The 24064-nt window shown below is 49.4% G+C and overlaps 1 protein-coding gene and 1 pseudogene across 1 annotated transcript in view; both read right to left on the bottom strand.

Moving 5' to 3' along the window:
* The window catches only part of LOC126522299 (beta-hexosaminidase subunit beta-like), a 96120-nt gene that overhangs the window by 68279 nt on the left and 3777 nt on the right, over positions 1–24064 (bottom strand). The window contains exons 2-4 of the mRNA XM_050171024.2: positions 23743–23995; positions 11203–11259; positions 9751–10054 (exon numbers count right to left, since the gene is read on the bottom strand). Coding sequence (XP_050026981.1) covers positions 9751–10054; positions 11203–11259; positions 23743–23995 — 614 coding nt within the window. The remainder of the gene's footprint in view (positions 1–9750; positions 10055–11202; positions 11260–23742; positions 23996–24064) is intronic.
* LOC126523101 (U2 spliceosomal RNA) lies at positions 6459–6626 on the bottom strand (annotated as a pseudogene).

Below are 24064 nucleotides of genomic sequence, written 5' to 3'. Positions count from 1 at the left end.
AACCGCCGATGTCGCCCGTTACGTCAAGACATGTCGAGACTGTCAGCGACGCAAGACACCACCGACAAGGCCAGCGGGATTACTACAGCCGATCAAGCCTCCTTACCGACCTTTTCAGCAGATCGGGATGGACTTGCTGGGACCGTTTCCGACATCAACTTCCGGAAATAAGTGAATCGTCGTGGCGACGGGCTATCTAACCCGTTTCGCTGAAACTAAATCTCTACCAAAAGGCAGCGCAGCCGAAGTGGTGAAATTTTTCGTCGATACCATCCTGCTGCGACATGGTGCTCCAGAAGTCCTCATCACCGACAGAAGAACGGCTTTTACAGCAGAGCTCACCCAAGCCAGTCTGCATTACAGCCAGACAAGCCACAGGAGGACAACTGCCTACTACCCGCAGACGAATGGTCTCACGGAGTGCCTGAATAAGACCCTCGCCGACATGCTAGCAATGTACGTCGACGTTGAGCACAACACGTGGGACGCGGTCCTGGCGTATGTAACCTTCGCTTACAGCACGGCGGTGCAAGAAACAACATAGATCACGCCGTTTAAGCTGGTTTATGGAAGAAAACCGACGACGACGCTCGACGCCATGCTGCCGCACGTCACTGACGAAGAGAATCTTGACGTCGCTACATATCTCCAGCGCGCCGAGAAGCCCGACAGCTCGCCCGCCTACGGATCAAGAACCAGCAGCGTACCGACAGCCGATACTACAACCTCCGACGACGCTGCGTCTAGTACCAGCCCGGTGACCGTGTTAGGGTTTGCACCCCGATACGCCGACGAGGACTCAGTAACTATTGCGACGCTATTTCGGACCCTACAAGGTCATCCGACGTATTGGCGCACTAGACTATGAGGTCACGCCAGGCAGCATTCCGCATTCACAGCGGCGCCGCGCACGATCTGAAGTGGTCCACGTGGTGCGTATTAAGCCCTTTTACGCATGCTGACGAACTTCCTTAGTTTGTTGTTTCTTTGCTACGGGTGTATTTATTTAGTACTTTCGTTTGTTTACAGCATCGGGTCGATGCTTTTTAAGAGGAGGGTATTGACACATGTACATGATTATCTTTCTCGGGTGACCAGGTTTCACCGCTTAACAAATGTTATCACGCAGCGCAGGACGTGCCTGCATGTATAGGAAGTTTCTGGAATGTTATCGATGGTTCCATCCGCTGTCTGTCACCGAACCTTGTGTAATCTGATTGCATGTATGCGCGACGCGAATAGTGTAGAACTCTGTGGAAGACACGCGGGTCGCAGCGATTAGTCTGGAACATTCGACGACTGTTGTATAAAAGCCGACGCCCTTGACCCATTGATGAGATTTTCGACGATCGCCGACTGTGTTCACCACTCTCGTTTGCTTTAAGCGTAACCTGTTTTGGGGGCACAGGTTCGACTAATAGAAGCTAGTTTTGTCTTTCGCAGTATTGCTACGGTGTTCCTTAACGTCACTACCACGTGACAATACCAGAGAAGTCGGTTCACAAGCCCCCTCGCGACAGCGTGCGCATTGTGTTTCCGCAGAAGAGCGCCGAGTTATCACGGAGCATGTGGACGACGCGCGGCGTCATTCAGCCTTCTCAAAGTCCTTGGCCGTTACATGTCGTCCTAGTGGACAAAAAGGGGGACTACATTTAATTTTGTATCAATTATCGCTGCCTAAACAGGATTAGAAAACGTTTCTCCACTGCCTCGGATCGACAAGGCTCTTGATTGTTTACAAGGCGCAGAATACTTGTCACCCTTAGATCTCTCTTCTGGCTATTGGCAACTTCCCACAGCGGAGTCTGACCACCCAGATACAGCTTTTGTCGCTCGCGATGGCCTTTACGAGTTTAACGTTATGCCATTCGGGCTCTGCAACGCGCCCGCCCGTTTGAGCGCATGATTGATACCATCCTTCGCGGCCACATGTATAAGAGTTCTTTATGTTAACTGGACGAAATAGTTGTTTTCTGAAAATATTTTTCTACACATCTCATCCGTCTGTATGACATCCTAACATGTCTCGTTGCAGATGGCCTGCAGCTCAACCTGATGAACTGCCGCTTCGCTGCCGAAAAATTTACTATCTTGGGTAACGTTGTCTCGAAAGATGGCATCCTTTCTGATCCCGACAAGCTTAGCGCAGTCGTCCAGTATTCAAAGCCCAAATCTCTCAAGGCCCGACGAAGTTTCGTAGGCCTGTGCTATTATTTTCATCGCTTCGCCCGGAACTTCGTCTTTATCGTTGCATACTTGACAAATATGTTTACAGCAAGCACAAGCATTTCCGGGTGGTCATCAGCATGCGACAAAGGCTTTGAAAAGTTAGGCGGGTTGCTGAATTAGGTACCGATTCTTCACCATTACAACCCAACTGCGCAGAGAGAGGTTCCCACCGACGCCAGTGGGGTCGCCCTTGATGCGGTCTTGTCCCAACGGAAAACCACTACTGAAGAATACATCGTGGCTTACGCGAGCCGTTCCTAGCTATGCTACACGTCCCGGCACAGTTGAATGATATTGAAGGCATACGGCATGCGCTGTACGCTGATGATATCACGATCTGGGCCACCGAAGGCAACTTAGGGCACATGGAGGAGAGCCTGCAGGCCGCAGCAAGGGTAGTGGATCGCTACGCGGAGCGCTGCAGCCTCCAATGTGCACCAGCAAAGTCAGAATTTGTTCACCTTAGGGCTTCCCCTAAGGATAGTACAAACATCCACTTAACCCTAGGCAGTGGCCCTATCCACGAGTCTAAGGAGATTAGAATTCTGGGACTCTTCGTACACCATCAGCGAAAGGTCAACACAACACTTGAAAAGCTCCGGAAGATTGGAGACCAGGTGGGGCGAATGGTCCGCCGGGTTTCCAATAAGAAAGGAGGGTTACGAAGCAAGGACGCGGTGCGGCTCGCTCACGCTTTCGTAACTAGCCGCATCCTATATTCAGTACCCTACCTCCACTTGCGGAAGCACGATGAAGACAGGGTAGAGGTTATCTTCCGTAAAATGATGAAAGGGGCTCTTGATCTCCCGATATCCACTTCCAACGGACGACTTCTCGATCTTGGAATCGTCAACACCTTCCAGAAGCTCAAAGAAGCTCATCTAACAAATCAATACACAAGGTTAGCGCAAACACGATCGGGCCAACTACTTCTGGCTCAACTACACCTCCAACACGATTTTCACATACAAGAAAGAGTCAGAGTGCCAGAACTATGGAGACGCGCCATTCGAGTTCGACCTCTTCGAACCAAGATGGACAAAGAAGACCATATTGGACGCTACCAAGCTAGGGCGGAAGCTTTGGAGCGTCACTATGGTAACAAATATGGAGTTTACTACATAGATGTCGCTGGGCCAAACCACGGAGGATGGCACACAGCAGCAGTCATACATCAGGGAACACAGGTGGATGGGCTCACTTTTCATGCACCAGGTACAACACCAGCAGAGGAGGTAGCGATCGCCCTAGCTGCCTCGGACTCTAATTGTAAATATATCATTACGGATTCGCGTGGCGCGTGCCGTAATTACGAGGCTGGTTGGGTCACCCTATTGGCCGAGCGAATACTGCGAAACTGCATCAAAGATGTCGATCCCACCCCCCGCTGTATAGTTTAGATTCCTGGCCATCAGGGCCTTCAAGGGAATGAAGCTGCTGATGCGGCAGCCCGAGCACTCACTTACCGGGCGGCCCCTTTGGCCCCTGAGGTCCTGGAACAAGAAGGCGGAATTCTCTTAAACTTCATAGACATTTCTGCCTATTATAAGGATAGCCATCGCCGGTACCCAGCCCCAGCTAAGGGACTGGGGAAAGCGAACGAACGCGTTCTACTTCGCTTATACACCAACACAATGCTGTGCCCGGCAGTAATGAAACATTTTGATCCTGCAATCACTGGCAGGAGCTAACACTGTGGCGAGGTGGCTGATGCTTATCACATGGTGTCGGCTTGCCAGCAAAATTCGGCTCTCACCCCCCACCCCAACCCTACCCGAGAGGACTGCAGTGGGAGGCGGCCCTGCTTCGTCGCTCAGACCTTCAGGCACAAAAGGCCTCGGTCAAGAGGGCGAAGCTGCCTGCTTCGACCAATGGGGTCACGGACTAGGGACTCCACCTAGTATATAGGGCTCCTGCGCGAGTCCATGGCACACCTCTCTTTCTTAATAAATGCTTCCCACCCCCACCCCCACCCCTAAGAAAGCTTGCGAGTTGAATTACACCATCTACGGGAAGGAATGCTCAGCCATCATTTGCGCATTGCGCAAGTTTCGGACATACCCCTATGCTCGTCCTTTCAGCATCATGACCATCACGCCCTTTGTTGGCTCTCCTCCTTGAAAGACCCGTCAGGCCGCCTCGGCCGTTGGGCGCTTCGCCTGCATTAGTGCCATATATTGCTCCGGTCGAAAGATTTCCGACGCTGATGCGCTTTCGCACTCGCCGATGACAACTGATGCGGCTACTCTTTCCGCTCCTTCTACGACCTAAAATCCATCGCTACTTACCACCACTTATATGCCCTCCCATCAACTCTATGACCCATCGCGTGCCATGCTACTCGACTACCTTGGCGCTCCCTGATTCGTTCCTTCAACGCGAACGCTAGGCCATCAAGCAGCCCAATTTGCCGTGCATGATGACACCCTCTACCGCCACAACTCTGTGCCCGACGGTCGGAAATGGCTTCTGGCTATCCCTCGTCACATGCGCTCCGATATCTGCGCACACTTCCATGCCGACCCTCAAAGTGCCCACGCCGGCGTCCTAAAAACTTTCACAAGTCTGCGTCAACGACAGTATACTGGTGCGGAATGTATCGGTTTGTCCAACAGCGCGTTCGAGTGTGCGCAGCCGGCCAACAAAGCAAGACTTCACAGCGATCCCCTGGCGCACGGCAGCCGCCACCACGTCCTGCTCGACCGCTCGAGTGCGTCGGCATCGATCTCTACGGCCCACTTCCATAAGGCGGATGTGGGAACCGCTGGGTTATCGTTGGCGTGCCAGTATTCTGAAACGTTCGCCTTCCGCGAAACTATCGCTTTGGCCACGCCTCCGCCTACGGCGCGCGCTGATTGGCGGTTTTAGCAAAACCGGAAAATAAACAACACCTGCTAGTAGCTCCGGCCTACGTCATTTTAGCGTCATGGTGTCGATGGGTGCTCTCGACATATATTGAATAAACGAACATGTCTTTTGGCGTCTTTTGGCGTTCGGTTGCCGGGGGAGTATAATAGAGATAAGATAGGTGGTAGCTTATAGTAGCCTTTTTGATGGCGTCTTACACGCGTTGTTTCGCGACGATATTTGTTGATTCATTCAAAATAAAACATTTCGCACCACCTTATTCAATTTATTTTACCTATAGCGGCCGTAACCAACCGTGGTCAGTGCGCAGAACCCGTACTGCGGCCACTACACTCGGAAACAACACACCCTAGCCGCTCTACACTCGCACGGTGCGCTCTCTGATGCGATGTGAAGCGTTAGACAGCACGTGTTGGTAGTGCACGCTGACGTCACGTGTAAGCAGTCGCTTGATTTATTGAACTTGACTTTCGTGGCGGCGAAACTATCGCGGAAGGCGAACGTTTCAGGATACGGCCCCTAGGCGAGAGCGCGGGTTCTTCCCGCCGCGACCGCGCGCGACGTTGCTATCTTCATTCTGCGTAACTTCGTCTTTCGCCACGGCGCTCCTCAAGAACTAGTCAGCGATAGGGATCGTGTTTTCTTATCAGAAGCAATGCAACCCCTCCTTCACGAATGCAAGATCATTCGCCGAAAATCGACCGCGTATCACTCGCAAACGAACGATCTCAACGAACGGTTCAACCAAACGCTCGGCGACATGTTCAGGATGTACGAAAAGGATGTGCGATTTTAAAGCGAACAGCTTTCTGTGGCCCTTTCACCGGTTTTTGTGGTTGATCGTGGCTGTACTTTCACCGCCGATGCGATGCAAAAGCGCCGCTGTGCGACAGCATCCGCGGCAGTCGCGCATCCACGCGGCGCTCGCGCCGCTGGAGACAAACGATAAATGACCAATCAGCTTGTATATCCACCTGCACTACACTGCACCTGCCCTGAGCAGTGCATATCACTGCTCCGTTCGCTGTAGAAATATGCAATGAAACAACAAACGCTATACCTAGATACTCGTATACTCAGTGCAACAAATATAGACGTTATAAGCAACACTTATTTACATAAAACTAATACCTTTCTAAAACCATTCATGGCAGCGCTTACCTCCCCCCCCCCCCCCCTGCCGTGCAGCCACACCTCGATGTAAAATTCGAGTAGCCATGAAGCTACATTGCACGACGAAATTCGCATGCAACCCGCCAGCCGACTTGACTGTAAATTCTTTTTGCAGTGAAGCTGGATAGGCTAGGTTCTGGAAAATATGGCGTGCGTCTATCGAGCCCTACACATCGAGAATTTCTCCCCATTCGTGGGCCAGTCCCGAAGATAGAGCAATACTGGGTCGACCCATGGCGGAAGTGAAGTAAGCTTTAAGTATTCCGCCCACTTGCAAAAATAAGTTTAATAATGCAACCCGTATCAGATAATAAGCTGATAAGGTCATATACTACATTTTGACTCACGTAGGCCATGTCTACGTTTGCACCGCCTTTTCTTCGTCGGCGTTCCAAGCGCTTGCGTATGAACTTTCCTTCCGCTTTACCGCACGTGGCTGCGGTCCCCTAAGCGTGCTGCCCGCCAAGTCCGCGAGGCGGAAAGAAATGTGAACCGTCCATGTAGACCAATCCCGCATACTTGGAACGTTTCACCGTTGAAACGGCCACGTTTCAGAGGGAGTTTGTGGACGACTAATTTTGTGTGGTCTGTGTTGTATGTGATCGCTTGCGGTTTTGGAGTGGCCTCACAACCATTACTGCACTGTAACACGTCGGCCAACGCACGATCGATTTGGCTGCGATGAGGCAGTTTGTGCCCACGGAGTGCGGCGAGGTACGTGTCTGTCCTACGTGCCGGGAATCGTTGATGAAAGGTCTCGTGCCGCGTTTTGCAACAATACATGGGCATATGTACCCCCCGGTGCGTCATAATCTTCTGAAGCTCAACATTGTGGAGGAGCGACTAGTCGTGCCCCCCTGTCATTTATGTGCGTGTGGCGCTCGGCGCGCGGCAATGGACAGTTTGCCATTAAGGGGCTAACAAACAAATCTTTGCTGGTCATCCAGCTTCACGAAGTGGATTGGCACTGATTTTATCTTAAAACGAAAGCTTTACTGGCCGCGAACTTCCGATATCGCCGTGGCAGTGCTCCGAGGAGGCACATGACGTCACAACGCGCGCCTCGCCGCGGATATTTCTCTCTCTCTCGCTCCCTAGTCACTACTGCGCATGCGCCACTAGTAGCCCCAAGCCACAGGTGTTCCGCCGCTGCGCAGTGCCGCGCCTTGCGGCCGCCGCCGTTTGGTATGACGTCACACCGCTTTCCTCTTCGTTGCGCTCGCCTCGGCTCTCTTCGCCAGCTGCGTCGCATGCCTGATAACATGTCGGAGGATTGAAAAGGAGAGCTCGCGTGCGCTGCAACCACAGTTGAGGTGGCAGTATGGACGCCGACAATTCTGATAAGCAGGAGGAGGCCTGGAATCGACATCGGAACGAGATGAAGAGGGAACGAATCGCCCAGGAAACAGACGAACAGCGCGCAGAAAGACTAGCTAAACGCCGCAACATAGCTAGGCAACCAGACCAACCTGGACTTGCAATCAAGATTTACCAGGGCGAACCATGCTAGGCCTTAGCTTTTGCTACGTATATCCTGGCATAGCCGAGCTAAGCCACTGCCAATTCTTTTGTTATGCTAGAAGGACAGAAAGCTGAGCTAGTTGATAAGGATTCATTATGCAAAAAAGTGAGGCGTGCAGTTACAGGCTCAAAATATGGCAGGACTTCGATTAAACCATGAACGCAGAGGATGATTTCACGTTCTATAATGTGGCTGTTATTACACTTTTGTTTTTCGCCGTTGATAAACAAAGCCAACGACGCTCGTGAGTGCGTTATCAGTACGCGTTTGCCCGCTGCTGGAACACCCGTGTGCGTTTGATGGAACTGCGCAGCAAGTTTCGCCGCATCGCGCCCGTGCCTTCAAGTCCAGAGCGTGGCTTCCGGGATCGTCCACCGGCGCGCACCGTCGACTAACGATGGTGAGAATGGAAGGCCGTACACCCCCCTTGCGCTGAAGACAAGAATCGTAGCTTGTTTCGTGCGTTGACTAACTATAAATTTCAGCGACATATCTAGTTATTAGTCAGCTCTTTCTCTATCCTGGCCCCATCGTTCAGGAAGACGACGTGCTCGGGCTCGTATCTCACTTAACTGTTGTTTTTCAGAGGGAAAACAATGGTACCGAACTTTGATTATACCAGCTTAGAGGCGCTAATGGTCGCTGTAGTTCTTTGTGTATTGTGAAATGTGCTGCTATATATATAGAGTAAGCGTGTCCCCCTGGCTACGTCGCTGCAATCTATCGTGTTCTGAACCAAGCTCTTAACGATTCTGCACTCATCATTGTTTCGCACGTGCGCCGAGGATTAGTTAAACAGCTATCTTGAGCGCCAATAATCAACTTCATTAAACACTAGTGCCGCGCTACATGTCGTGTGGCACGTTTTCGTGTTTCGCAGATACCTTTCATGTTTGGAAAAACTTTTATGTAACACGCACTGAGCAAGAGAAAGCTCGATGGAGTATTTTTTCAGGATGCTCTAAAATTTTCTCGTTGACACTTACGTTATGACTAAATATTGAATGACGTAAGTCATTATGTATTTAGTCGAAATACAAAAAAAAGATAGTCTGACTCGCACCAAGCGACGGCGAACAACATTAGCTCGGTTCTGTCCACCTACGTGGCACTTGCATTTTGAAAATTTTGGCACAAGTTACGTGGGACACGAGGTTTGTTCGAGCGTAGTGTGACTGCGTACCCACACAAAAACACGGGCAATGAGGGAGATGGAAATTCATGACGACGACCAAAACGAGAACAAGGTGAAAGCAGGTGCCAACGTTTAGACTGTGGACTCGTCTTTTTCAAGGCAACATACGCTTTTCGCGACAACCAAATAAAGCGTACAACACACCACATAAAGATGCTGCGCCCCGCATGTCTGTCCGAGTCAAACAGAAAGGACGACCACGCACTACGGATACCACACGCAACAAAAAAATGTCGCTGTTTCCCTCCAATCCCGTAATTTCGCCGCCAATCAAACAAATTAGATTTCACCTAAAAACTTACATTAGATGCATCAAACACAGGCAAATCGCAAAAGGCTTTAGAATGAAGGTTAGATGTGCCCTCGGCTCTTTAGCCTCGAGGCTACCGAAGTAGAAAATGCTGTCCTAGAAGATGCATCGCTCTCTTTAATTGATATTCTCGAAGAACACTGCCGGGGACCACTTACGATAGTTACTAATCAGCTCGACAGCGTAAACTTATCTCACCAGAAAAAAAAGAGAACTTGAACAATTAATCTAAACTAGGGAGCAAAACCTACTTGATAAATACCAGCAGAAAGGGATTTCAGTGGCATATCCACCCGAGAAAACGACTATGACCCCTACAGCACAAAGCTCCACCGGTAGTACTACACTGTACCAAGGAGAGCACATATCCCCTTGAAAAAGGCAAGTTCGCTTGCCTAAACGTTGGCTCCTGGTTTTACTTTGTTTTGCTTGGCGCATCCACACGGCACTCACAGCTCTCGTCGGGCTTGGGTGGCGGGTACCGGCAGTCGAGGGCACGATGTCGCCGAATTTTGACGTGCAGGCGGGTCAGCATCACGGTGGGAGCGGCCGTGTCGTCCACGTCAGTCTCGCTTCCGCCGTATTCCGTCGGCAGCAGCACGAGCTTCCGGTAGCGCCTGATGGCGCGCCTCACCACATCGCAGTCAGTGTCGGCGGTGATCCGAAAGCGACGGGCGTCCAGCACGCGCGGCTTCCTCAGCGACACGTTTAGCTGCCTCGGGGCCGGCCACAGCGACGGCACTTTGTCCAGAACCCTCTGCACAGTTTCCTTTGTTTATTTCATTTATTGTTTCTTAAAGGGCACTAATCAGAGAGTCCCTCAAAGTAACCTAAAAAAGTAATCCTTCAAGCCTGATAACGTGTTCATTCAGAACTATATTTTTGGTAATTTCGCGGTAAGAGCTTTATTGCTAGAGGATGCTGCCGGTAAAACTGCAGTTTATATGTATTTCTTCATTTAGCCCGAGCGCTTGAGCGTAGGTGTGACGTCACTTAGATCGAAGTGTTTCTTCGTCTACTGGTCGCTGTGGCGCAGTAAACGTTCTCCAAATTTTGCACGTTTACTCTATGGCTCGTTTTGAATACAATGCGTTCCATCTTTACAAATAAAAGATAATCAGACTCGAGCAGACGCCGTCGAAATCTGTCTCGTCTTCTACAGGTGGCGCGGGAATTTCATGGCGATGGTACCATTGCTGCTTTCTTTGTTATCGTGTCGCTCCCGGCTTTCCAAGCCTCTTCAGTGGCTTTCTGTTGGTGCTATAAAAGCATAATAAACTGATACAGACAAATCTATATTTATATTTAGTGTGTCTTCAAAAGAATGGAAGGCGTTGCATGAGGTGGTGCATTTACAAACAAGCGTGATTCACCAGCATTCCCGAGACTAAATTAACGAACAAGAAACGGAAATCAAAAAGCTGACCAATAAATTCGATCAGTACAGCATGGAGTGTAAAACGTTTGCAGCAAAACGTTGCATCTAAGTCATCACTTCATATATGTGACGAACAAGTAAAATGAAAGGGAAAGAAATTGAACTCCCCCGCCCGGGAAAGGCGTTGGTCCCGGGATCGGATGCAGGAACAGGAAGAAAGCTTCGACTGCGAAGCTTTCTTTCTTAGAAAGCCGTTTCGGCTTCGTTCGCCGCTTCGTGCTACAAAACGGGTGGATGTCACTTTTTCCACTTCAGAACCTTCCTCCGTCTTGCCGACTTCCGTAGAACTCATTTACCATGACAAATGTAATAAAGTAAAAAAAGTAAAATGGAAAAAAGAGGAAGGCCTAAGAGCGCTTCAAACATTTGATAAAAAGGCATAATTCCCATGCCACCGTAGGTACGGATACACATTATAAATCTAGACGCACAGTACTGGCATGGTAACGCTACCAACAGTCACTCACCTGGAGCTCGCCGATCTTCTGCACACCGATCCGGTCTTCGCCGTCCGAATTCTCACCCTGCAGTCACCGGAAAGCGTAAGACCATGTTTTCAGACTAAAGGAATATGATACCTAAAGATATTTCCTGGTGTGCTGTGGTGCGCAAAATATTTAAGTATACGAGATATACACGTTATTCATAATGGTAACAGCGCTGAAAAGAAAAACGACGGATGGGGTGAAAGAAACACAGGACGAGCGCTGACTCACCACTAAGTTTACAGCGTCCTGTGTCAGCGCTCATCCTGTATTTGTCACCTTAACGAAAACTGCGAGAAAACGACGAGATAGAGAGAAATAACAAACACGGGTTCTATCTCGTCTATGTCCCTCTTGCGGAGTTTTTCGTTAAAATGGAACCACACCAACTCGCCCAGCTCTCAGTTTTGATGTTGTTGTCACCCCGCCCGTCGCTTTTATCGCGCTGGTACAATTATGAATGCTTACCAACTTGCCCACCTTTCTACTTTATTATAGACAGTATCACGGCATAACTTAAAACCATACACAAGTCACACAGACAGATTTACGCAAATTGGTGTTGGTACGTGACTACCAACACGGCGGAACCTGAATAAAGAAAAATAAAGCTCTCCGTGTTGCGCTCCTTTCTCTTTTTCATGTGTCCTGGTGCCGCTGCGCGACTGCACTAAGGAAAGTACGAACTGGTCGTTCGTGCCACCCAAGAACATTTACTTTCGCACAGCCACGTGCCATACGAGAATTTTTTTTTATACGTCGTAGTTGAACGACCACCGTTTCCTAAACCACAGCGAAGTGTATCTGGCGAAGGGATTCTAGTGAAGTCTGTTAGCAGCACAGTCTCACCAGCCGTAGTTCAGGCTGCTCAGATGGTCTACATTGATGCGTAAACAATCCATAGTATGGAAAACCTAATCTGCTGTAATCTTCGCTGTAGGAAAAAATTCGGCAGCATGTTACCCTCCTGTAACACGTGAAGGCGAAAGCCTGCTTCACACTTGGTAAAGCGCCGTCTCGCATCGTCGCGTTGCTGCTTTCCCAGTCTGGGTTTTTCGGCTCATTTTCGACGCATAATCGCGCCTTCGCGCGCCCGTATAGAGGATTCAGACTCGCAACAACGACGTTACTTTTCGACTTCACGTTGCAACCTCTCAGCAGGGAAGTGAAGCGTATGCTGTTCTGTGTTTTGTATGAGTGATTTCAATGAATGTATGGGCTGTTCGCTTCACTATCCTGAGTGCTTGTATCCTCAGCCCTACAGTGGTATGAGCCAATGCATTGTTCGCTTGCTTACGGGGTTATCAGCCATTGCTTACGGGGTTATCAGCCATTCAGAATGTCACGTGTTTTTTTTTTTTTTTTCTATACAACTGGACGACTCCGCTTTTTGTGCGTTATATGCGCGATTCCAATAAATGTATGCACTGTACGCATCACTTTTTTGAGTGCTTAGGGTTTTGAGTGCTTTGAGTGATTACGAGAGGGATCAGCCAATGCATTTTTTGTTTGCTTCGGGCAGTATGAGCCATATCTGATGATGATAGTTCTTGTACCATTGGAGTGGAGGACGCGTTTCTTGGTATAAGCCATTACAATGAGCCACTTAAGGCTTTTGCCTTTAGAAGAAATATATGAGGGAGCACAACTGTATATATACCGCTTAGTTCGGCTTTCCTATGCGACTGCTAGCCTTTTGGTTAACTCAGAGGGTAGAGCGCCCACTACGGAAAGGTGCTGGCCCCGAATTCGTTCCCCGGACGAAGGAGTAGTAGTATTGCGATCGCAATTGTTTGGACGCTGCAGGCGAATTTTCGCCGTCGTCGTCACCGTCGACATCACCGTGATGGTCCGTATTAGGCCCAACTACTATAATCCCCGCCCGCCACTTGCTGTGGACGCGAGGGAAAGCGTGCGAGGATGAGCCGAGAAGGATGGTGGCTTGATACGCACCGTCTTCCAACGTGCCCTATGCTGGAGGTCGCTTGATCAAGCGCATGCAAAAGGAGAGGGGACACGGAAGTCAGCGCCTCCTAGATACTAGACCTGTGCACTCTACTTCATGACGTCATGCTACTTGGATCGAAATTTTGATTCTCAAGCCCTGCGTGACGAAAGCGGTAACGTCAAAGTCACCGCGCCTTATTCGGGTGCGTCCCTGTTAGATTCTGTGGCAGTCGGGCAAGGTAGCATGACGTCACGTATTGAAGTGCGCCTGCGTTGCGGTATCTAGGAGGTCCTGGGTGAGCGCGCGTCTCCTCCCCTAGCTCGGCCGTGGCTATGCATGACGCGGCGGAGTGCATAAGCCCGCCGCGCCATGCCCGCGCACCATGTGTTGGAAGCAAGGAGGTTGAAGAAAAACTGTTTTTCTTTAACCTCCTTGGTTGGAAGTAATCTGCGTTGGGTGCAAATGGTGGTCGAGCCGAGATGGCTGCAGGCTTCATGTACTGGAGGCCACGTAATCTTATATTTCAGAGACGTGAAGCGAGATGCCGCAAAGAGCGTTCGCTACCCGCTGCCGGCGCTCTTAATCGCGCCACCATTGTGACAGCAAGTGTTCGCGATCACCGAGTGAGGCATGTTAATGTTAACCTGTGCTTGCGTGACACCATGCGTGTTAAGTTAACTGGTACAGAAGCTTTTACTGTAATTTATACGGTCGACTAAACTAAGAGTCCCACTTCATGTATTTGTCTAATGTTCTCCTAGCGCCTCGCCTTTCGGGCGAAACTGCGCCTTTTTTTTTCAATTGCAAAGCTTTCTGAGAGAGCCGTACTATCTTCTTTCTGTATAGCTCTGTGCTAGTCAAAAGCGAATGTCATTTTTTTCCTCTTGACCGTCTGTAGTATATGATTGTCTCTCACAAACATCGGGGGAAACCAAATACCGACAGGCCATTGGCATCTGTTGTGGTGACGCTGTCGGAGCTTTGAATCTTTCCATTTGTATGGGCTATGCTGCTACAACGCAGCACATTGGGTGTCGCGCTGTGCATGACGCCCGAATGATCTTTTAGTGTGGGTGCGTGGCTCGGCGAAGGGTGCAAAATAATTGCAAAGTGTTTCGCGTAAATGATGTTGCTAAAGAAAAATAAAGGAACGCTCAAGGTGGATTCTAGCCGTCACCGCAGACGCAGCCACTGACATGTTTTCTGTTTAAGGGAGAGAAGTAGCTTCTTCCAGGAGCGGGAAACACGCGTCAGCCCTCCCTGAAACGCTGATTTCTGCAGATGACGGCAGGTAGCAACAGAAGTTATGCTTGCGCCATCGTGGCAGGAGCTCGCATCCCCATAAGCGCAGGCACATTTGCAATTTTTCTTAAAAACCAGGCATTTAGCTATGCCAAGTGTTATACTAAACGAAGTCGACACCAAAATGCGATGCTTCTGAAAAATTTGTGCAAGGACAGCGCAGCGGTGAGCGCAAAATCTTTTTTCGAACACGCGCAGCGAAATATTCAGGACCCTGCATGCACACTAGCGTTCCTGTTGAGCTGCGCTGTATGTCCGCTGGTCTGAGCGGTGCTTCAGAGGCGCGACGCCGTTACTAACGGCGCTCCTAATCATGTGAGCATTGTGAGGCGCCTGGTAGCTGCCAGAGTACTGTTCCTTCTGTCCAGCGGCAGTAGCTGTGCGTGCAGCGCTCGCCAAGGTGTCTGACCCTCGTATAGTAAGGAGACCACCCGAGGAGTTTGAGCGCAACCTGCTTGGTAATGCTGCACTTTGATAATGCACCTTGATAATACTGTCAACGGTTCGCTCTTCGGGAAAAACTGCCAACTTTTAAGGCGAAAGCATTTCTATGTTCATGGTGAAGTTTGTGTCAGCAGACGTGACAGCCGGAGTTTCCGCCGAAGCGTCATCACGCCACATGAAGACAGATTAAAGACAGCTTAAAGAATGAAAAATGATTGATAGTGCCAGTTAGGTGAACGATAACGTTATTATAGAGATTTGTAGAGGTTAATAATGACTAATAATGGCTACTAATGACTTGTAATGACTACGAATGACTAATGACTCCGGAATGACCAATATGTCTAACGACGGCTTGTAGTGCCCACAATTGATTAGAAATGAAAGAAATGTCTAGTAATAAGTAGTAATGACTAAAATGACTACTAATGACTTGTAATGACTACTAATGACCACGAAATGACCAATATGTCTAACGACAGCTTGTAATGACTACAATTCATCAGAAACTTAAAAAAATTATGGGGTTTTACGTGCCAAAACCACTTTCTGATTAAGAGGCACGCCGTAGTGAAGGGCTCCGGAAATTTCGACCGCCTGGGGTTCTTTAACGTGCACCTAAATCTAAGTACACGGGTGTTTTCGCATTTCGCCTCCATCGAAATGCGGCCGCCGTGGCCGGGATTCGATCCCGCGACCTCGTGCTCAGCAGCCCAACACCATAGCCACTGAGCAACCACGGCGGGTTCATTAGAAACTGCTAAAAACGATTATTAATGACCAGTATATAATGACTAATAATGACTGGAATTACTTGTAATGAGTACTAATGACTTTGACCACCATCAGCATCATCATGATTTTTATTTTCAACACTGGATACAAGTAGATACTTTCATGTTATTGCATAGACACTAGTTATAATACAGTTGTGAAACGTACCTCCCAGTATCCAATTACAATCTGTTATCTTGCATATTATTTAACAGACTCAGTGGCATATATCATAAGAATGCAAAAGCAATATATATATATATATATATATATATATATATATATATGCTGTAGCGAAGACAACTGGCGCGCCCTATGGATGCACTATCATCATCGGCCCTCCGACGCAGAGGGGCTCTCGCTCTCGGTGTCTGACGTTCGACTTAGATGGTCGTGTTTCTGAGTGTTCATTAAACCGCGTTACATAGTTGGTTAGTTGGTGGAAGTGCTGGGTAGTTCTTCCCCAACCACCCTTGAACTACGTAATCGGCCACTGTCGGCCATCATGCCTGACGACGCCAGCAAAACAACACCTCTGGCATCGTCAACATTGATTTGTTCTGGCTCAGTGCGTCAACGCGATCCTCCCATCTTCAGCGGTTCCGAAGAATACGACGTAGAAGATTGGCTCTTGATATATGAGCGGGAGAGTGCCCACAATAAATGGGACGATGCTGCAAAGCTCAGTTACGTGAACTTCTATCTCACGGGTGTCGCTAGCGTGTGGTACCACAACCACGAATCCGACCTCAGCGCCTGGCCAGATTTCAAGGCGCGCCTTACGCAAGTCTTCGGTCGCCCTGAGGTGCGGAAGCTCCGTGCCGAAGAGCGCTTGCGCAGCCGTTCCCAGCAACCCGGTGAAAACTTCACCAAGTACATAGAAGACTTTGTGGACCTTTGCAAGCACGTCGATCCATCGATGACTGAGTCTGACAAGATCCGTCACGTAATGAAGGGCATCGAAGACGACGCATTCCAAATGCTCCTCTCGAAAAACCCGCGGACCGTGCTCGAAGTCGCTGAACTTTGTCAAAGCTATGACGAACTCAGGAGGCAACGTCTACTCACTCGACGTTCTTCGATCCCCGATACTTCCATTGCAAGTTTAACCGCTGTGACTAACAACTACCGGCGAAATCAAGGAACTTATACGCTTCGAAGTCGCCCACCAGCTATCCCTACTCACCGCCGTTCCATGGCCTACGCCGTCCATGGCTCCTACGTTGCGTCAAATGCTCCATGAACAAGTGTCCGAAGCTATTCAGTCCCCTCGTGCAGCGCCACCATTGCCTGTACCTCTAAGCCACGCCGAGGTTGCAGCACGACCACCTCCATCGACTTCTTCAGCATCACCGTTTGCTGCACCACCACGTCCAATCCCTTCAGTGTACAACACCAGATCACCAGCTAGCACGGGACCCTGGCGTACACCCGACAATCGCCCAGTGTGCTGCTTCTGTGGAATCCCTGGTCATGTGGCACGGCACTGTCGCCGTCGCTTATGGCTTCAAGGTAATGACCAACCTGTCCGCTCCTACGTTTCGCCAGCTTCGTCCTTCTCGCCACCAAATGACTCACACTTGCCGTCTACGAGCAACGACATTCCTTCTGCCCGTGATCGTCGCTCGCCATCCCCTTGTTGCCGCTCACTTTCCCCCATGCGGCGGCGTCCGGCCCCATCAGAGCAGAAAAACAAGCTACCGCAGTTGAAGAGGCGAGAACTGCGTTCCAGTCGAACCACACAAAGCCTCGCTCGCTTCCGACGAACGTAATCAAAGTATCTGTAGAAGAAGTCGTCACACTGGCATTAGTCGACACAGGCACCGCCGTTTCAGTAGTTACGGAAGAACTTTGCCGCAAGCTTCGAAAGGAAATGACGCCCTTATCTGCGCTGTCACTCCGGACAGCAAGTTCCCAGTGCATTACCCCGGTTGTCGCATGTACCACCCGCATCGTCATTCAAGGATACACGCATAGAGTCGAGTTCGTCGTCCTCTCATCCTGTTTATACGACGTCATATTGGGGTGGGACTTCCTTTCCGATCATCAGGCCATCGTTGATTGTTCTCGCGCCGAAGTTGAATTTTCTCCGCTTCCCGATACCAGTTTACATGACCTTGACGATTTTGGTGACAAACTGGCCGTTACAGAAGACACCACGATCCCTCTGCACTCTTCTGTGATTGCGAATGCCTGCTCTACTTTCGCCACTGACACTATTGCCCTGTTTGTCCCGTCGGACATTTCCGTTCGCCGACGATGTTCCCTTCCCTTCGCTGTCCTAACTGTCAGCGGTGGCTGCACGCGACTGCTCGTTTTCAACACGCCCCTCGTCTTACGTCGTGGCGAGTGCCTTGGACGTCTTCAGCCTGGCTACTCAGTAACCATCTTTGACGCACCTCTTGACAACACCTGTTCAGACGTGAACTCGTTGGCTTATAGCTTGCCTGGTTCTCAGCCTACGCAAGACGTCTTCCATAGCTCATTAGATGCCCTCCTGAGCCCTGCGCAGCGTTCGCAGCTTCTCAGCCTTCTACGGAAATACCAATCTACGTTCGACTGTCAACAAGCCCCACTAGGCCGCACATCGATTGTACGTCACGAGATCGACACCGTCACCCGCGCACCATTGCGCCAGAGGTCTTATCGTGTGTCACCAACGGGGCGCCGTGTTATTGAAAACCAAGTAAGCTAAATGCTTGAGCGTGGAGTGGTTCAACCCTCTAATAGTCCCTGGGCGTCACCTGTAGTCCTGGTTAAGAAAAAAGATGGCTCAATTTGATTTTGCGTCGACTGCCGTCGTCTTAATAAACTCGCAAAGACGTCTACCCTATACCGCGCATCGACGATGCTCTGGATTGGTTGCAAGGCGCAGAGTATTTTTCTTCGCTGGATTTACGCTCAGGCTATTGGCAAGTGCCTATGAATCCTGCCGATCGCCCGAAGACAGCCTTCGTGACCCCAGACGGCCTATATGAATTCAACGTTATGCCGTTTGGGCTTTGCAACGCCCGTGCAACATTCGAACGAATGAGGGACAATCTCCTTCGTGGGCTAAAATGGAAAGCATGCCTATGTTACCTTGACGATGTCGTCGTCTTTTCTCCAGATTTTCCCACATTAGTCGACACAGGCTACCGACACAGGTACCGTATCGAACAAGTCCTGCAGTGCATCACCGAGGCAGGCCTCCAGCTCAACTTGAAGAAATGTCGCTTTGGAGCCAAGCAGCTTGCAATACTCGGACACGCTGTATCGAAAGATGTCATATTACCTGATGCTTCCAAACTTCGCGCCATCGCCGAATTCCCGAAACCCACGTCCCTGAAAGGACTTCGGAGCTTTATCGGGCTCTGCTCCTACTTTCGTTGTTTTATCCCGAATTTCGCTTCTATGATTGCCCCCTTGACTCAGCTGCTTCTCGGCGACACACGACTTTCTACTTGGACCACAGCTTGCAACGATGCTTTTGAAACAATGCGGCATTTGCTCACTTCGCCTCCCGTGCTGCGCCATTTCGACCCCACGGCCCCCACGGAAGTACACACCGACGTCAGCGGCATAGGACTTGGTGCCGTGCTTGCACAGCGAAAAAGTGGGCATGATGAATACGTAGTAGCCTACGCAAGCCGAACACTAACGAAAGCGGAATCCAACTACTCCGTCATCTAAAAGGAGTGCCTGGCTATCATCAGGGCCCTTGGAAAATTCCGACCCTACCTGTACGACCGCCCCTTCGACGTCGTTGCAGATAACCATGATCTATGTTCGTTATCGACTTTAAAAGATCCGTCTAGCCGCCTTGTGCGATGGGCTCTACGGTTACAAGACTTCAACATAGGCGTCATTTACCGGTCTGGCCGTAAACAGACTGACGCGGATGCCCTCTTTGGTCACCCACACCAAGAGACATGACTTGCATTTCAGTCATCAAATCGGCGTTTTCGTCGCCTGTGCACGTCAACATGGCTATGGAGCAACGCAAGGATTCCTGGATTGCGGCACTTATGGATTGCATTCCTGACACTTCAACAACACGCCCTTCACGCGCTATTGGTCGCCAATATTGGTCACGCTATTGGTCGCTCATTTTGAGTGGCGGAATGGTGTTCTCTATCCTCGAAATTACGCTTCCGATGGCCGCAAATGGTTATTAGTCGTCGCCCGCCATATGCGCACAGATGTATGCTCCGCTCTCCATTCAGACCCGCAATGCGCCCATGCCGGCCTCTTCAAGACTTACGCCAGGCTTCGCTCCCGCTTTTATTGGCGTGGCATGTACACTTTTATGCGAAATACATTCGCTCGTGCACAGCGTGCCAACGACGCAAGCTTCCTGCCCCTCGTCCTTCTGGTCCTTTGCAGCCCATTCCTTGTCCGTCCCGACCATTCGACCTCGTCGGCATCAATCTCTACGGTCCTCTTCCCTGCACATCAGCTGGCAATCGCTGGATTATTGTCGCTATCGACCACATCACCCGCTATGCAGAAACTGCGACACTGCAAACAGCGACAGCCCGCGACGTTGCGTCCTTCCTCCTGCATCACTTCATACTGCGTCATGGGGCACCGCGGGAACTTCTGAGTGACAGAGGTCGTGCGTTTCTTTCCGAAGTTCTTAACGCCCTTCTGACCGCGTGCCATACCGTCCATGACACCACTACAGCTTATCATCCGCAAACGAACGGCATAACAGAAAGGTTCAATCGTACTTTGGGTGACATGCTGTCGATGTACATTAGATCGGATCCTACCAAATTGGACCTTGTTTTTCCATATGTTACGTACGCCTATAACACCGTTTCACAGGCCACAACGGGATTTTCGCCATTCTTACTCGTATATGGCCGTGAACCTACCTGTACGCTCGACACCATTCTCCCCTACCGGCCTGACCCATCAGAGGGCACGCCTCCGTCTGAAGCCTCCAAGTATGCCGAGTAATGCCGTCAGCTGGCCCGTTCGTTCGGGGCGGAAGACCAGTCTCCAAAAATTCCGTCGCGATGATGACCGACCTCCCTGCACGTATCAGCCGTACTCACTGGTCTGGCCGTGGATACCTTTAAGCACCCCTGCTCTATGCTCTAAACTCCTCGCTCAATACCACGGTCCCTCTACCGTGTCGTACAGCAGACGACGCCAGTCAACCACGCCGTCGAGCCGCAAAAGCCATCTACTGGCTTGAGGCGTCGCGGACGCGAGACAGTGCACGTCCAGAGGCTTAAACCCTATTACGACCCCCTTGTCCTCGCTTCTCCTTGAGTCGCCAGGATGGCTCCTTCTTCTCCAGGGGGCAGTTGCAGCGAAGGAGACTGGCGCGCCCTATGGACGCGCTATAATCATCGACCCGCCGACGAAGAGGGGTTTGCGCTCTCGGTGTCTGACGCTCGACTGAGACGGTCGTGTTTCTGAGTGCTCAATAAACCGCGTTACAATACACACACACACATACATATGCATAAATATAACAAATTTCGCAGTAGTGTACAATAAACACAAGTTACCATTAGGAAACGTTCTTTTCTTAGAAATTATTTTATATACTTGCAAATATATATGTGCATCTATGTTAAAAAAATAGAAAAAGAAAATCTGCATATAGGCTGCTGCTTTCGCGACAGACACCTCGGCTACGTAGCCCAGGACGTCCATCACATGCTCGAATTTTAGAAACGCGAAGACGCCCCTTGCATCATCCAGTTTACAACGCAAACCCTGCCACGTGGTCCGGGCACAACCACTACAGTGGAAACCTGGATTCTAGGTATAATAGAGACAAGTGTGAACGTTAAGTTCTGCGGAACGATTTGAGTAGTTAACAATACACATATATAAGAACGAATACAATATTTTAGTTTTGTTTAGAGATAACACATCAACATTTTGTTGGTTGAAATAGTTAAGTAGGAAAGGTAGTGTATCTTTAAGGCGTTGACAGCCATAATTAGTACGTGAGAAAGGGATCTGCGATGATATGAATATGTACTTCTATTTTCTTGTAAAGTTCCAGGGTTAGGAATGAATCGAGTTTTCCCAGCATAGCATTTCTATAGCTTAATAATGTTTTGAATTTATATATGTGACGAGCTCTGATTATTCTGTTTTGTTGGAAAAGCTCTTGCGTATGTTCGAAAAAACAAACGTTCGCTATCGCCCGAATCGCTTTCTTTTGAAGTATTTCCAGCATTTGAATATTTTGCGCTGTAGTGTTACCCCATATAAGTGAACAGTAACTGAGGTGTGAATGGAAAAGAGCATAATAAGTGAGACGCTTAACTTTAAAAGGTAATACACTTCGATTCCAATTTAACACACCAACAACTTTTTGTACCGTTGAGCAAGCATGACTAACGTGTTCATTCCAGGACATCTGCGCTGTGAATATTACGCCTAGGGTTTTTATGGATGACGTAACGTTAATTTTTTACGGACCCAAAACAATATTATGTGGCAGTGTAGTAGAACTTCCCGGAGCAAAAAAATGACGCATTTTGTTTTGGTTTCATTGAGGGTGAGGCCGGTTGCCTTAGACCATGCTCGAAGTTCATAACAAACGGAGCTTGCTGTAGGCGTTATTTCTTTTAACTCTTTACCTGTGAAGAAAACAGAGCAGTCATCTGCATAGGCGACAAATTAACACATATCGTTTACTTGTATAATATCATTAATGTAATACAGGAAAAGTATCGGTCCAAGGAGGCTACCTGGGGGCACACCCGCTGCCAAAGGTTTTATCTGCGATCTGTCTAATTAATTTACAGATGTCGGCTTTCTCAATAAGATCGGATAAGTCCAAGTGTTATTCCTCGGAAGCCATATTTTTCCAGCTTTATCAGCAGCAATTTATGGTTGACTCTATCAAAGGCTTTGCTGAAGTCTAAGTATAACCCTAAAGTCAGACATCTTTTTTCAATGTTCTCTAGAATAAGCTCCCTCTGTATACTTAAAGCAGTTTCCGTAGACCGATTTTTCTTAAACCCGTGTTGACAGTCGGTTAGCAAGCTATGTTTTTGCAAAAAAATTATCAATACGAAAGTTAACCATTTTTCGAGTCCCTTGCCAATATTATTTTTGTCACCTCCTTTGTGAATAACTGGGGACATGTCTAACGGGACATGTCTAACAGGGGCATGTCTAACGAAGGATTGTAATGGCCACAATTGATCACAAATAACTAAAAATGCTTAGTAGTGAGCAGTAATTACTAATAGAAAGAAGAGAAAGCGGAGAGGCAAAGAAAGAGGCGAATGATATGAGGAGGAAAAGTAGGCCTTCGCCGTTCACAAGAGACCCTGTAGTTTGTTTGTTTTTTCATACCGCACCGAATGGACGCATTCTGTCAGTAACTTTAGTATCTTTAGTGCTGTAATTAGCTCATAAGAAGGTTGACAATCAAGTATCCACACGTAATTTGAATGCAATATCATAATCACTTCTCTAAGTTATCATCGTAGAATAAAGATCTACCTTAACCAAACTTGCGCGCATTTGTACCAACCTTAATCCACCGTAATCCGCTTTAATCCACCTTAATTCAGTTTATTTTGCTTAATTGCACCCTAATTCACTTTAATCAACCTTAATTCACTTTTCTGAGTGGGCGAAGGCGTTCTTTCTTCTTTTTTTTGGGGGGGGGAAGGGGGGGGGGGGTGCGCGTCACGGCGTCTCTCCTACGCCATGGCTGTTCACCGTGGGATTTCACAGCGCGCCGCGGCAGATCCAACGCCTGGAGCATGAGGTCATCACTTGCTCACGTGGGTTTTTGTACCACCGGATGATGAAAACGGATGGCGGGTTTCTTTCGCTTCACGGGCACATACGATTTTCGCCTTAATTGGTGCTTCCTTAAGTTAACTGAATTGGTGACAAGGGAAGGGAGAAAGCAGTTTGGATGGTAGTGAATTCAGTGGAGTGAGGAGATTTGCAATACTTTATAAGGCAGAAAGAGAGACCAAGGAGATGCGTTCATCCTTGAGTAAAAAGCAGTCGTGTGATGTTGATAACAACGATGGTATGCTATTGATTTGGAACCATATGAGCGAACGTATACACACCATGATATTCCTGCGCGTGGCTAGGAGTGCCAAGAAGAAGGCGGCCAGTATGAGCATGGCTTTCCAGACGTCCCTGGCATATCGCCTGGGGAGGCAGCGCTGCAGCAAGTGAGGCGGGCGCTGGACGAGGTTCATGGCGGCGGTCACCAGGTACAGCAGGGGACGGCAGCGTACAGACGCTGATCGGCAGTCCGCCTTCGGCATTCTGCGCACCAGTGGTTGGTCGGAAGGGCAGCCAGATACGTTGAGCGAGCTGCGTTTAAAATCAGATTGTGAGGTTCACATCGTGAAGCTAGCCAGTGGATGGGGTACGTCGTATGGG

This window comes from Dermacentor andersoni, chromosome 6 (genome assembly GCF_023375885.2).
Source record: "Dermacentor andersoni chromosome 6, qqDerAnde1_hic_scaffold, whole genome shotgun sequence".
In the NCBI taxonomy this organism is placed as follows: Eukaryota; Metazoa; Arthropoda; class Arachnida; order Ixodida; family Ixodidae; genus Dermacentor; species Dermacentor andersoni.
Note: the sequence above shows the minus strand (reverse complement) of the source record. Positions and strands in the feature narration are given on the sequence as shown.